The sequence below is a fragment of the Lolium rigidum genome, chromosome 7 (genome assembly GCF_022539505.1).
Source record: "Lolium rigidum isolate FL_2022 chromosome 7, APGP_CSIRO_Lrig_0.1, whole genome shotgun sequence".
Lineage (NCBI taxonomy): Eukaryota > Viridiplantae > Streptophyta > Magnoliopsida > Poales > Poaceae > Lolium > Lolium rigidum.
Genome location: NC_061514.1, coordinates 108,280,580 through 108,293,164, shown reverse-complemented (window position 1 = coordinate 108,293,164; position 12,585 = coordinate 108,280,580). Strand labels below are relative to the sequence as shown.

At 42.9% G+C, this 12,585-nt stretch overlaps 2 protein-coding genes across 2 annotated transcripts; both read left to right on the top strand.

Annotated features, from left to right (window-relative positions):
* Positions 1-430: 430 nt before the first annotated feature.
* Positions 431-5,484, top strand: LOC124675118 (ribonuclease H2 subunit B-like). The gene is made up of 11 exons (XM_047211188.1): positions 431-545; positions 629-748; positions 1,068-1,124; positions 1,315-1,416; positions 1,835-1,911; positions 2,005-2,128; positions 2,473-2,537; positions 3,952-4,021; positions 4,660-4,735; positions 4,854-4,950; positions 5,030-5,484. The coding sequence occupies exons 2-11, from the start codon at positions 694-696 to the stop codon at positions 5,150-5,152; spliced, it is 846 nt and encodes a 281-aa protein (XP_047067144.1). The 5' UTR covers positions 431-545; positions 629-693; the 3' UTR covers positions 5,153-5,484.
* Positions 5,485-8,745: 3,261 nt separating this feature from the next.
* LOC124675324 (protein FAR1-RELATED SEQUENCE 6-like) lies at positions 8,746-12,132 on the top strand. Its single transcript, XM_047211387.1, has 2 exons — positions 8,746-8,889; positions 9,662-12,132. The coding sequence occupies exon 2, from the start codon at positions 9,688-9,690 to the stop codon at positions 12,103-12,105; it is 2,418 nt and encodes an 805-aa protein (XP_047067343.1). The 5' UTR covers positions 8,746-8,889; positions 9,662-9,687; the 3' UTR covers positions 12,106-12,132.
* Positions 12,133-12,585: the final 453 nt, after the last annotated feature.

The following is a 12,585-nucleotide window of genomic DNA, read 5'->3' as shown; positions in this document are numbered from 1 at the left end:
TTGCATGGATAAGAAACAAGAAAGAAGTATTCATTCCTCACCTAGCTCGTTTGACATACCGATTATCCCCCAATTCCTGACAAACATTGAGCTGTAATTCAAACCTCATATATACCAGCAGTTGCATGGATAAGAAACAAGAAGTATTCATTCCTCACCTAGCTCGTTTGACATACCGATTATCCCCCAATTCCTGACAAACAACCTATCCAGGTGTTACAACACTATGGCATTCCGGCGGTGGCGCGTCAGCTTCAAGGTGGGCTTTGGACTCCTTATGGACATTTGGGCTATGGGCCTTCAGTTTTTTCGTGGACTGTATGTGGGCCAAAAGAATGCAGAATGGACAGAAAAGTGGAGGCGCGGGAGGCTAGGCCGCCGTGGCGCCAAAACCCTACCGGCGTGCGCCCCCATCGGCCATCCCCGCCCCCTTTGCCCAGCAAACCAACCATTTGCTCCCTCTCCCGCCGGGCGACGCGAACCCGGAGACAGAGGGCGACAGCGGCGGATATCCTCATCGACTCCGGCGACCTCACGCCGTCCAGGTACACATCCGGCGCCATCTCTTCCAGTGCGCTAATCCTGACCGCTCCCACCTGAATCCGAGCCCGACATCCGACCGATGCAGCGGTACCAGAAATCCAGAACCGGCGCCGCCACTGACCAAGTCGAAGGATTCAGCGACCACCGCTGATGGCGTCGTGGTGCGAGAACATGGCCCTGCCGCCCCGCGTCGTTATCGGACCCCGTGAGTCTCCCCCAACCTTCTAGTCCCCCTCCCCCATTTACCATCTGCTATCTAGTCGTAGATGTCAGTTAGCCACAGTGGAATTGTAAGCCGTGCAGGGAAAATGTAATATGTGGCGGTTGCTGATTCTGAAGCCTTGGGGTTTCTCTTGCTCTATGGTACATGCTGTATTGAGGAAGGAAGTTATGTTAGATCCAGTGCTCTGTTTCAAAGGACATCATGATTTAGTAAATCCTCTAGCTGATGATTGGCTCCATTGTCTGATTTGTGGTTCGAGCCCCACATTTTTAACCAGATCCCATTCTATGTTTCCTTGCAGGTCCTTCTGGTGCCAATGGTCAAGGGAATATTTTATCACTTCGTCATCCGAAACTAGGTGCCCCTTACGCCTACTATTTTCAGTATCAGTCAGTTCTTATCACCGATGATGCAGACAAATATGTGACTATGCTTGTGGCTTGTGATGGCTATAATCTATATTGGCAGTTTAGGGTTGTTCTGTATTAGTAGCATCCTTTAAAGATAGACCAACAACTTAAATTGAACCTTGTCTTGTCATCAAACAGAAGAAGAAACACAGTATCTGTTCATTGATGACCAACTTCATGAATTCAATTGGTTTAAGGAGCGTTACGGCTCATGGTTCTTGGGAGATTATGTCTGTGAAGGTAAGCTAGAAACATAAACTAGCTATGCAGCTCATCACTGCTGTGCAAAGTTTGATTTTCTTTTCCTTAGGGTTACGGGTGAAGCCCATCTCTTATTGCTGTTTCAGATAGGCAACCATTGTATATGGTTAGTTGGTTCCTTTCCTTGCCTCCGCAACGATAGGCAGCCATTGTATATGGTTAGTTGGTTCGTTTCCTTGCCCCCGCAATCCAGGAAGTTAACCTTGTTAACATGAGGAAATTAGATATCGCCTTAGTGTTAATAGCATGACAATGATTTAAAGGCATGATGCTGTTCTTGTAATTCTCTATTTTGCATACCACGAAGAGAACATTGACATCATCTTATCTTACTGACTTATGAAATGGACGTCAGTGCCTCTGATTTTGCTATTGATTACTGCATTCCTTCCTACAGATGGCAGTGTCTACTATTGCACGCTTGTTGATCCCATCTTTGTTTTGCTACCACTTTTTGAAGCTGCACGTATGTCGGTATGCACGTACAAAGATATATTTCGTGGTATGTGGTTCGTATTTCCTCCAATCCTTCTCAATTTGAAGGAAAATCATTTGCCTGTGCTGCAGAGCGGTAAGGATCTTGGAAAGTTTAGGCAACTGGATGAAATTTTATACATCGAAGGTTATCCTGGATATCAGCACCTCATGAGCATAGCAGGAAACCATATGGAACTGGTTTGTGAAGTTAAAGGTAGGTCTCTGCAATTTATTCTTGTTTTAGAAATAAAACTATACTAGGTTGCTGTTTCACAATTAACTACTAGTACTCCCTTTGCAAGCTGCAACCTGACATTTGTTCCCTTTCACCACTTCCTACTGCCTATCATGCTAAACTAAAACATTAAGGACAATTCATCGATGTGAGCTTTTTTCTTTTCTTTTCTTGTGAATGATGGTTTCCTGATGGTTGTAATGCTAGATACATGAACTTTCACTATTTACTCTTCTTTCTGGTATAATTTACTTCCACGCTCACATGCTGTGCAAAAAATCCAATAATTCTTACAGTTCATTTGAATGTTACCATTGCTGCAGAAGTTGCTAACATGAAGTTCTTCAGGCTAGATGAGTCCAAGGTCTTAACTTGGCTGTGCTGTAAGGTAGGTTGTGGCAGTTTTTCTTAACTAATTTTGCATCGTGCTCCTCTGTTGATATTTATCCTTGTTGGAAAATGCTACTTCTGCATTCATTTTACAAAAACAATGATGTGAACTGCAGTTAGGGTGGGAGGTATGCTATATTGCTATACCATGTTGAGCAAATGTGAAGACTTCTCTGATAATTCTGATGATCTGAATGTTTTTTGCCGTTGCCTTCAACAAGTTAACAATGAAATCCCAAGTCCTAGCTCCTAAGTACTAAATCATAATTTGATCACATTATTTTGTAGCTTGCTTTGTTCTGATAGATTATATAAGGAATTAGTCTGTAAGTTCCCTATGTGTGGTTCTAAATATGACAATAACGCACAACCTGTACATACCCTACTAAATTTCCAATATGGTTAATGTTTTCGGAATCATTTTTACATTTCCTGCAATAATTCTTTAAGGGACACTTGAACATCTCCAGAATTGAGCCATCCACTATTTGATATAAATTTTCCCTGTCGTCATTTTTTAGAAGCCATTTTTTCTCAAACATGCACCCAAATGCGCCATGCTGCCATGTTATATTAGAAGAGAGCGTCAAAACATGTTAACTTTACAGCAACCAAAACCAAAACAACAACAAAAACAAACAAACCTAAGGAGAAAAGAACAAGAGAAAAATTACAACTCTATACAACCCTCCTGCCGCTGCTAATGACCCGAGTCAGTAGGCTTGGTGCACAGTGGCAGCCGTGTCAGTGCTTTAGTAGTTGGCTTGGCATCTTTGAAGACACATTAGTTCTACAGCCTCCACGACAAGATTATCCTACAGCACGATAGTGACTACTGACTATTGGGCACTTACTAGTTTGTTGCTCTAGATTGTCACTACAGTGACTACTGAGTACTGACTATTTAGCAGGAGAGTCCAACAGCGTGATCATCTGATCGCAGGGCTGTCTCCCTGTCAGCTGTGGTTGGTATATGTGTAATAAGTCTGCTTATTATGCTGATGAGCCATTTGTTGCCACAAAAACATGTGAAGATGAACCATATATTCAAAAGCCTGTAATGCATCTTGTCATGCTCTCTACTTGTGTGTAGGCCGGTGATGACAAAAACAAGACAAAAGAGAAGAAAAAGCTAGCTACCAAAAAGTATAGTCAAAACTAACGACATACATGCATAACAAATAGTATAGATATCATGTTTGAGAAAAAAATTAGATATCCACCGATGCCGCTATTTCACTTTCTTCATGAACGAAAACATAAATATAAACTCATAAACCTTTCTCATGGTGTGTCACTACTCTGTGAGTGTTTTCCGCAATTTCAGCATACATGGGTGAGTCCAATTCCAAATGATCCTTATTTCACTCTGTACTATTGAGAAATACATTTCTACTCAATCTTATTTACAGGTGCACAGCATAAAAGAGGCTATCACCAAGTTAGGTAAAAATTATGCTGCTCAAGGAGAAAGAGAATTGTGTATGTCACTGTAACTTCTCGTCATCTTATTGCCCAGTTTATTATTATAAGTGTTTGTTCACCTCATAATCAAACAGTATAAGTATTTGTTCATGTCATAATCAAACAGTATGAGTGTTTGTTCATCTCATAATTAAACAGTATAAGTATTTGTTCATCTCATAATCAAACAGTATAGGTATTTGTTCATCTCATAATCAAACAGTATAGGTGTTTGTTCATCTCATCATCAAACAGTTCAATGTCGCTCGGTAACTTCCACACTGATATAATCATATTATTTGAACATGGATCATTGGTGTGATCTATATCCAACATGCCTTAAACTGTAACTAGCAACTGATCCTTGGATTTTTCCTACATAAAATTAGATTGCAAACTTAATGGATCTCTATAGGAGGTTGAACTAAGCATGGTGGGGAGGGGTACATAAAAAGGATCATCTAACTTTACTGGCCTTGCTTCTGTAGCAGATGAGATTATCCCTGCTTTATGCTAGTATACTAGATGTGATATGTACTGGAGTACTTTAATTTGTGAAATTCCAATAAATATGAAACCTTGAGTCATATTGAATTTTAGAACTCTTGATAATGAACTGATGTTCTTATGGAGCTATTTTATTATTTTTGCTATAGTGAAGGAGGCCCTCCAAATAATCCGTGAAAACCTGAAGGACGAACCATGGCTAACGGTACTCTGCAAGAAGTTGCAGTAAGACTTTTCTCTTTGAACACTGGAAAGTCAGTGGTTCTCTCCCAAAAAGAAAAGAAAAGTCAGTAGTTTTGTACTATCCATTTGTCTCATGCCGGAATGATCCACTCCACTGCAGGTTAGATATCAGTGAGATCAATGATACAGCCAAAGCCAATGATACCTCATTTTGCGCTGATAGTTCTCCCATACCTGGCCCTCCTCGTCCATCGGAGGTAAACTCCTCGAGAACGCTTTATATTTCCCTCAGTGCTCACAGTGTCTGCTCTAAGCTCGTCAAATGCATCAATACAGGGGAATGTAGGAAATGGCAGCGCCAAGTCTAGCAAGGGGAGGCCTGCGAAGAAACCAAAGATCGAGGTAGGATCAAAGAACATAAAAGACATGTTCCGAAGGGTCACAAGGAACGGGAAATGATCCGATACGCCTGATCTTGTCATCAACACCTCACAAGGTGCTTGATATTCCTGTAGTTGCCAGTTTATCTCCAAATTGGATGTGCTGAGGTGCCATCGACCATTGTTGGTTCTCGATCCAGAAGCACCTACATGGAAGCTTGTATGTAAGCTGTATTAGCTCTTCTTTGATGAACCCTGCTGAGCCGCATTAACTGTAGCATTAGTGAACTAGCAGTTTAGCATTGTAGGTACTGAATCGATTATTTGGGCGATGAACCTTACTGTACTACTGCAATGTATCTGTACCCTATTTGTTAATCCCATTGAACTGCCTGCAGAGGTTGTAACTGATATTCTCCAGTTGCTTCAGAGTTCAGACTAGTTGTAATCTAGTTTATTTTGTTTTTGCTTGCATCGCTAGGTGCCTATGAGGACAAGTATCATTCTTGATGTTGGTTTGCGCCCGTAGTGAAGTTAGAAAAGACATAGCCATAGGTGCAGCATTTACACGGCAACGATTTAAGCAGGACGAAAAGGAGAAAGTTATTGAGGCAACTTGGCTCTTGGGAGAATTCATGTGATACATCTGTATCTGCCACTTGCACCTGCCAACTTAGAGAAGCGTGATGGAATTGGTGCAGTGTTTCCATTTTCTCGGTCGTAGGTGCAGATACAAATGCAGCTAATATCACACCATTCTTCCTGTATCAAGTACTGCCTCCCTTCCATAATATAAGCCGTTTTGGCAAACTATGTCAAAGTCTTATATTATGGAACATATATAGTGATAGTATCCATCAATCCAAGCTGCTTGCACAAAGAAACTTCAACTCCCGGTGTAACCAAGATCAAGAAGAAGAAGAGAAGAGCATGTGTACCTAGGATACCTGCGATGGAGTTGCATTTGCCTCTGCACCTACAGGAAGAGCGAGGATCAAGAAGACTTGCGAAGTTGCGATACGCATGCATCACACGCCTCTCCTACCCCGTGCCTTTCTTCCATCGTAGGTGCAGGTGCAAATGCAGCTCTATAACAGAACCCTTTGCTGTGTAGTATACTGACTGATTCGAGCTAAGATAGAAAAAAAAAAGCTCGATTACGTAACCTTAGCTGGATATATCTATCTAGCCCGCTCCTGTTGCCTTGGATGCAGATCAAGTATGCCCACATCCGCGTCTTATATAGCGCTGCCCAGTGGTAAACAAAGCGTCGTCGATATCAACAACGGATGTAGCTTGGTGCTTGGTAATTGGTGGTGTTATTAGTTTGACTTTGTGCTTGGTGCATGGTGCGCCTTGGCACGTGGCCCGTTGCCTATCTTCACATGTAACTTGCACGGACGGGCAATGGCGCGGCGACACGTACCGCTTCACACGTGACAAACACGAGCATGGCACAAGGGCACTTCAACCGTGGACTGTGGAGTGATAACGCCACGGGAGAAGAGCATATTTCGTGCGTGGGTTTTGTCCTCCCAAGCTCACTGCCAATCTTTATCACAGAGATCATCCAAAGATATGCTTTTTGTATTTCTACAAAAAATATCATAAAATCACATCCGTGTACAATAATAGTATCAGGGCAGGGATTCACTCGTTTCACCGGATACGTTCTCCAGGACAGAGCTAAAACAGATATCTCGGTAGGAGATGGTGCCGCAACTGAAAAAACAAAACAAAACAAAAATGAGGGAGACAACATGACTATGATGTGATCTTTATTAATGAAGACGCGCACACACACACGTACCCGGTAACCAGTGCACCCCCTTAGCCACACTTGGATCCGCTCCTGGTGAATATAGCAAGTACATACCTATCTGAATTTTACACAACATCGATCTCACGATATCTGATATGTTTTAGACAATCTATAAAGAACGTGGAACTAACATATGAAACTGAAAGAAGGAGGCAATAAAGCATCATATTCTGAGTACTAAGTTTTGGTAAGAATCTTGGAGGATTTCAGGTGGATCCAGTAGGCTCTGGATCGTCCAAAGTTAGTTTCTAATCCATTCGGACTATGGTCCGGAATTCTGAACAAAATCTAGCGTGCACATATCTCTCCAAACGACTTGTTTTTATGTGGACCTTTTTAAGCTGCCCCTTCTTCTCTAAAGCAGTATCCTTGACTTAGCAGAAGAAAGGCTTCTTAATTTCTATCTCCTTCACGGTTGAGCACCTCGAAAGCTGAGATCTCCCAATTTTCCCATCCAAATTCAAATCACTTTGAATAATTGACAAAGGAGATCCATATTCCACCAAGCCAAGTCATGATTCACCATCTTCAAGTGTTTTTTTTTTTCACTTTTTGGAGGAGGCTCAAGGAGAGCAAGATGGGCTTTTGTAGCATTTGAGCATCTTTCGTAGTAACCCGCACCTCTCCAACGGTGACTAGCTTCTTTCCAAGAAATTAAACAACCGGATACATCTTTGTCTCCACATTTATCGGTTATTTCTATCATCATCTAAATTCTTTCAGATAATTGCATTAAGGTCACATTTTTCATCCACAAAGTCTAAAAAGTTGTGAGTGAAAATATTACAATTTGAAAAAACCTATTCAATTCGATATTACAAGCTAGGGGAAGAATTTTAGAGGTTCCTCAAAGAAAAAAAAATTAAGGTAAAGGATGCGAGGGAGGACATGTTAAATTAGTTTCAATTAATACGATTTGCTAGCTGAGAACTAAGTTCGTGTTTATTATTGTCTGATTGCATCATGAATTCATGATTCGTGCATATGAATAGCAAGTTGGGTTGCAGTCTACTTCCTCCGTCCTCAAATAAGTGGACATCTAGCTCTAAACTTTATCCACAAAAGAAGAGTGTACTCTTATCTTTCCAATGCACTTTAATTGCTTCTCTCTCATCACACGGAAATCAAACCTAATAATATTAAGCACATATTCTTCTTGTTTTCTACATGCACTTAGCTTATTGGAGGTGAAAGAATTGAGGAGGAGAGATGCATGTTCCCAATATATTTTTTACTCCACTTCGTAATTTGTCTTGAAAAACCCGCATGTACACTTATTTGTGGACGAAGGGAGTAAACCGTAAGGGATTCCCCTACGGTAGAGCTGTTAAAAAAAGTTGGGTTGCAACTAAGATATTTTCAGTTACAACTGGAGATCCAACTAAAAAAATAATCTAGACTGTTGGATTTGCGTTGTGATTCGTGCTAGTTATGAGTTGCAATATAAGTTGGAGGTGCGACATAAGTTGTAACTGAGAATGAGATTAATTCTCGGTAGACTGAAAACTAGTCACATCCTAATTAATTTTCACCTGTTCTTTTTACTGGATGTGAAGAGTTGCTCTGCACGTTAACGTGAGAAAAAATGAGTGCAACTGCGCACCAGAAGTAGCGAGACACCGGTCCAACCAGCTTGAGCTGCGGCCAAATGGACCTCCACACACACACGCAGGGCGACCCTTTGACGCCGCCGCCTTCGCCTTCTCTCCCCCGCCAGCAGATTGCAGAGTCCCCTTTGCTTCGACAGTCCCACTAATCCCACGAGCCTGTGAGAGGCGGCCAGGGCTGACGGCGAGGCTCGCCGGTCGCCGGTCGGGCGGTCGAGAAGCTCGATCTGGACTGCTGGGGCTACGAGGGCTTGGCCAGGAACGACCGCCCCCCTCCTTGCCGTGCTCGCCCTCGCGCTCGAGGCCTAGCCATGAGATGGGAGGAGGAAGGGTTTGACGCGAAGCTACAGGGGTTCCACTGCGGCGCCCCTCTCCGGCGTGCGTGAGGTACGGATTCCATCTGCCCTGACCCCCTCCCTTCTCCGCCCCCCTCGCCGTCACCGTCTTCCCCAGCAGCAGCGCCGCCGGCGTAGCTCTTGCCCTGCCCTGCCCTGACCCTGAATTTACCCTCGATCTCCCAAGGAGAACAAAGTGGCAACGCTGTTGCGACATTTTGTTGGCGAGCCCTAGTTTTGCTTCCCCTAATTCTTGAGCAGTACCTGTGATTCCCCGTTCACAACCTATTGTTCATCAATTTGTAGCACGTGGCCCGTTGGATTCTAATAACAGCTGCCGCTTGGTCCAACTTTAAGTACTTCATTCGGTGAGAAGTTAACAGTCTGTGCAAGCTGAGATAATGCAGGGAGTTTCCCAGCTAGGTTTAGGTACCTATATTCCATATCAGTCCAATTACTTTCTGGTGATGATAACCCTATTATTTATGTGACTTATGTTACTGAATGCATTTCTCGGCAGGCCAATGCTTGCATTATCTCAGTCAATGAAACCAAAGAGAGCAATAAACTATGTTTTCATTATCTATTTGTTTAATGCAATTAAGGTGCTATTTTGCAATTGTTCGCTTATCCTAGTCATCTTTGGTAACAAAAACAGCTGTATTGCCAAACTTAGAAATAGTGATTTAGAAATGGAACACAATTGAACTAAGCATTTAAATTTATTTATTTAGTCTGTCCTAACTCGTTTTTTTTTCTTTTACAGCAATTATTCTAACTAGTTCATACATGCTTATTGATGCCTTATGTTTATGCTGACCCAGGATTCTGCTTACCGAGCGCTGATGTGATGGACACCCTTCAGAGCGATCCTTATGCAAGGAGCAGCTTGCAACAGCAACTCACTGACACCTCCACATCCTTCGAGAATAACATCGTGGATTTGGTTAAGCATGATGTTCCCAAACCTCGGGTTGGCATGACTTTTGAGACGGTTGATTTGGCGTACCAGTCTTACTTGGAGTATGGATACCGCGCAGGATTTGGAGTCTCAAAAAGAACTTCACATAGTGTCGATGGGGTAAAATACCGCGCAACATTTGTTTGTTACAAAGGTGGCATTGCTAGGATTAAGCCTGGCCTAAAAGCTCGAAGAAGGCTTGTTGCGAAGACTGGCTGCAAAGCTATGATGGTAGTGAAGTACAACGCAAGTGGGAACCATTGGGAAGTAGTGTTTGTTGAGCTGGAGCATAACCACCCATGTAATCCTGAAATGGTCAGATTCATGATGTGTTTTAAGGATCTCCCTGACTGGCAGAGGGAGCACCGCCCATTCAATGCGAAGACTAGGTTGAATCCGAAGATTCATTCTGGTAGAGGCAGGCCACCCAACCAAAACAAAGAATTCATGGCGAGGTCCTTCTCTCAGTCTAATTATTCTATTGAAGCAGCTGGCAAGTGTGGGAAGCTGAGGTTTGCAGAGGGTGATGTTGAGGCACTATTAGTCTTTTTCGATAAGATGCAAGCTCAAAATTCCAACTTCTTCTACAACTGGGACATGGATGATGAAGGCCGTCTCAAGAATGTTTGTTGGGTCGATGCACAATCTAGAGCTGCGTATCAGCATTTCAGTGATGTTGTCTGCTTTGATACCGTTTATTTGACATACCAGTTTGTCATTCCATTGGTTGCTTTTCTTGGAATCAACCATCATGGTCAGTTTGTATTGTTAGGATGCGGTTTACTGGGAGATGAGTCTCCAGAGACTTTTTCATGGTTATTCAAGAAATGGCTAAAATGTATGAATGATAAAGCACCTGAAGCAATTATTACCACCCATTCAAGACCAGTAGTCAAAGCAGCCTCTGAGGTATTTCTGAATACTCGTCACAGATACAACCTCTGGCATATAATGAAAGAGCTTCCTGAAATGTCTGGAAGAGTTGAGGATAAGGAGGCAATTAGCCTGAGAATGAAAAAGGTAGTCTATGACACCATTACATCAGCTGATTTTGAGAGGGAATGGGTTGAGATGGTCAATCAGTACAACCTTCATGATAATTGCTGGCTTACAACCTTGTTTGAAGAGAGGGCAAAGTGGGTGCCAGCATATGTGAAAGATACTTTCTGGGCTGGTATCTCTACTGTTCGCCGTAGTGAACGGTTGGAGGCCTTTTTCGATGGATATATTACACCAGAGACCACAATAAAGACATTTATTGAACAATTTGATACTGCTATGAAGCTTAGGTCTGATCGAGAAGCCTACGATGACTTCCGTTCATTTCAGCAAAGACCACAAGCCCTCTCTGGTTTGTTGTTTGAGGAGCAATTTGCAAATGCTTATACGATCAATATGTTTCAGAAGTTTCAGGATCAGTTAAAGCAGCTGATGAATGTGAATTGCATTGAAGTCAGTAAGAATGGATCAATAGTCACCTACACTGTGACTGTAATCGGGAAGGAGAGAAAGTTTGACTACAGAGTGATGTATAACAATGCTGAGAAAGAAGTGTGGTGTATCTGCAGGTCATTCCAGTTTAAAGGTATTTTGTGTAGCCATGCTCTTGCGGTCTTGAAGCAAGAGCTTGTGATGCTAATACCTTCCAAATACATTCTTGATCGGTGGAGGAAGGACTTCAAATGCCCTGAGGAACCTAAGGAAACTCCCATCTCACCAAAAGCGGCAAACGCTACAGGGAATAGTGCACCAGAAAATGTTCGTGAAGATAAAGTGGACAATCTCTACAATGATGGCCACCAGTACTTTGCTGAGATTGTGGAAATGGGAGCAACTGATCCTGATGCAATGGAATATGTTCTGTCTGTGATGAAAGAAGCTAAAGAGAAGGTACGCAAGTTTGAGGAATCTCGAAAAGAGAAAAGGCCCGGAGAAAGCCCAGCTTCTGCTGGTAAGAAAGGTGATAAGTCTCTAAAGCCATCTGCTGAAGGTGCGGGGATCAGCACACCAGTCTCAACACCTGCGAACACAGCAATGGATCCAGCGGCAGCGCCGTCATCTACACCGATGTTGGTGCCATCATCTACCCCGATGTCAGTGCCACCGGCAATGATGGCTATGGCAACCACGTCGGCAGCTGTGCCTCCAGGAATGTTTTTTGTACCGATGCACCCGCATATGGTCTTTCCACACTTCACCCCTGCAGTACCAGCAGCAGTACCACCTGTAGTGCCACCCCCAGCACCAACACCCAATGTGGCGGGCAACTCCTCGAAGAAGAGAAAGAAGAGAAAGGGGAACACTTGATCTTTGTACACCGATGAAGTGAGCTATTTTCACTGCGCTGTTTCTATCTTTCCCTATTTTGCAACGCTGCCCAATAATCAATTGTTTGTGCAATTCTTTTTAGAATAGGTTTGTCCTTTTGTTTCCGCGTGTGTTACAGAGTTATCACCATCTGTTATTGCAGGTTGAACTTTGCTTTTGGACCGCCTGCTGTACATAGCCACCCTTGATCTGGAATCGTTGATCTTAGTTAGCGCAGCTTTGGACTGCCTACTGTACAATATCACCCTTTCAGTCGGATGTAATCTTACATGTAGTGCTGCTTCTGAATGTTAGTAGTATGCTTCTGATCTTGTGGATTACGATTTTGAGGAGGCTGGTGCTTTGTTTAATGGTTCTGCCCTCGCAGGCTTTTATCTTTGTGGGTCGCTGAATTCTGTAACCACACACACTGTATTTACAGCCACCAGCCACCAATGGTTTTTTTAGTTTCTGTTAGAG

What these genes read in the sequence shown, in the direction of transcription:
- LOC124675118 (XM_047211188.1), top strand. Translation starts at nt 694, where the DNA reads ATGGCGTCGTGGTGCGAGAACATGGCCCTGCCGCCCCGCGTCGTTATC. An exon ending in GTACTCTGCAAGAAGTTGCA is followed by an intron (nt 4,736 to 4,853) that starts GTAAGACTTTTC and finishes ACTCCACTGCAG; the next exon opens with GTTAGATATCAGTGAGATCA. An exon ending in GCCCTCCTCGTCCATCGGAG is followed by an intron (nt 4,951 to 5,029) that starts GTAAACTCCTCG and finishes GCATCAATACAG; the next exon opens with GGGAATGTAGGAAATGGCAG.
- LOC124675324 (XM_047211387.1), top strand. Translation starts at nt 9,688, where the DNA reads ATGGACACCCTTCAGAGCGATCCTTATGCAAGGAGCAGCTTGCAACAG.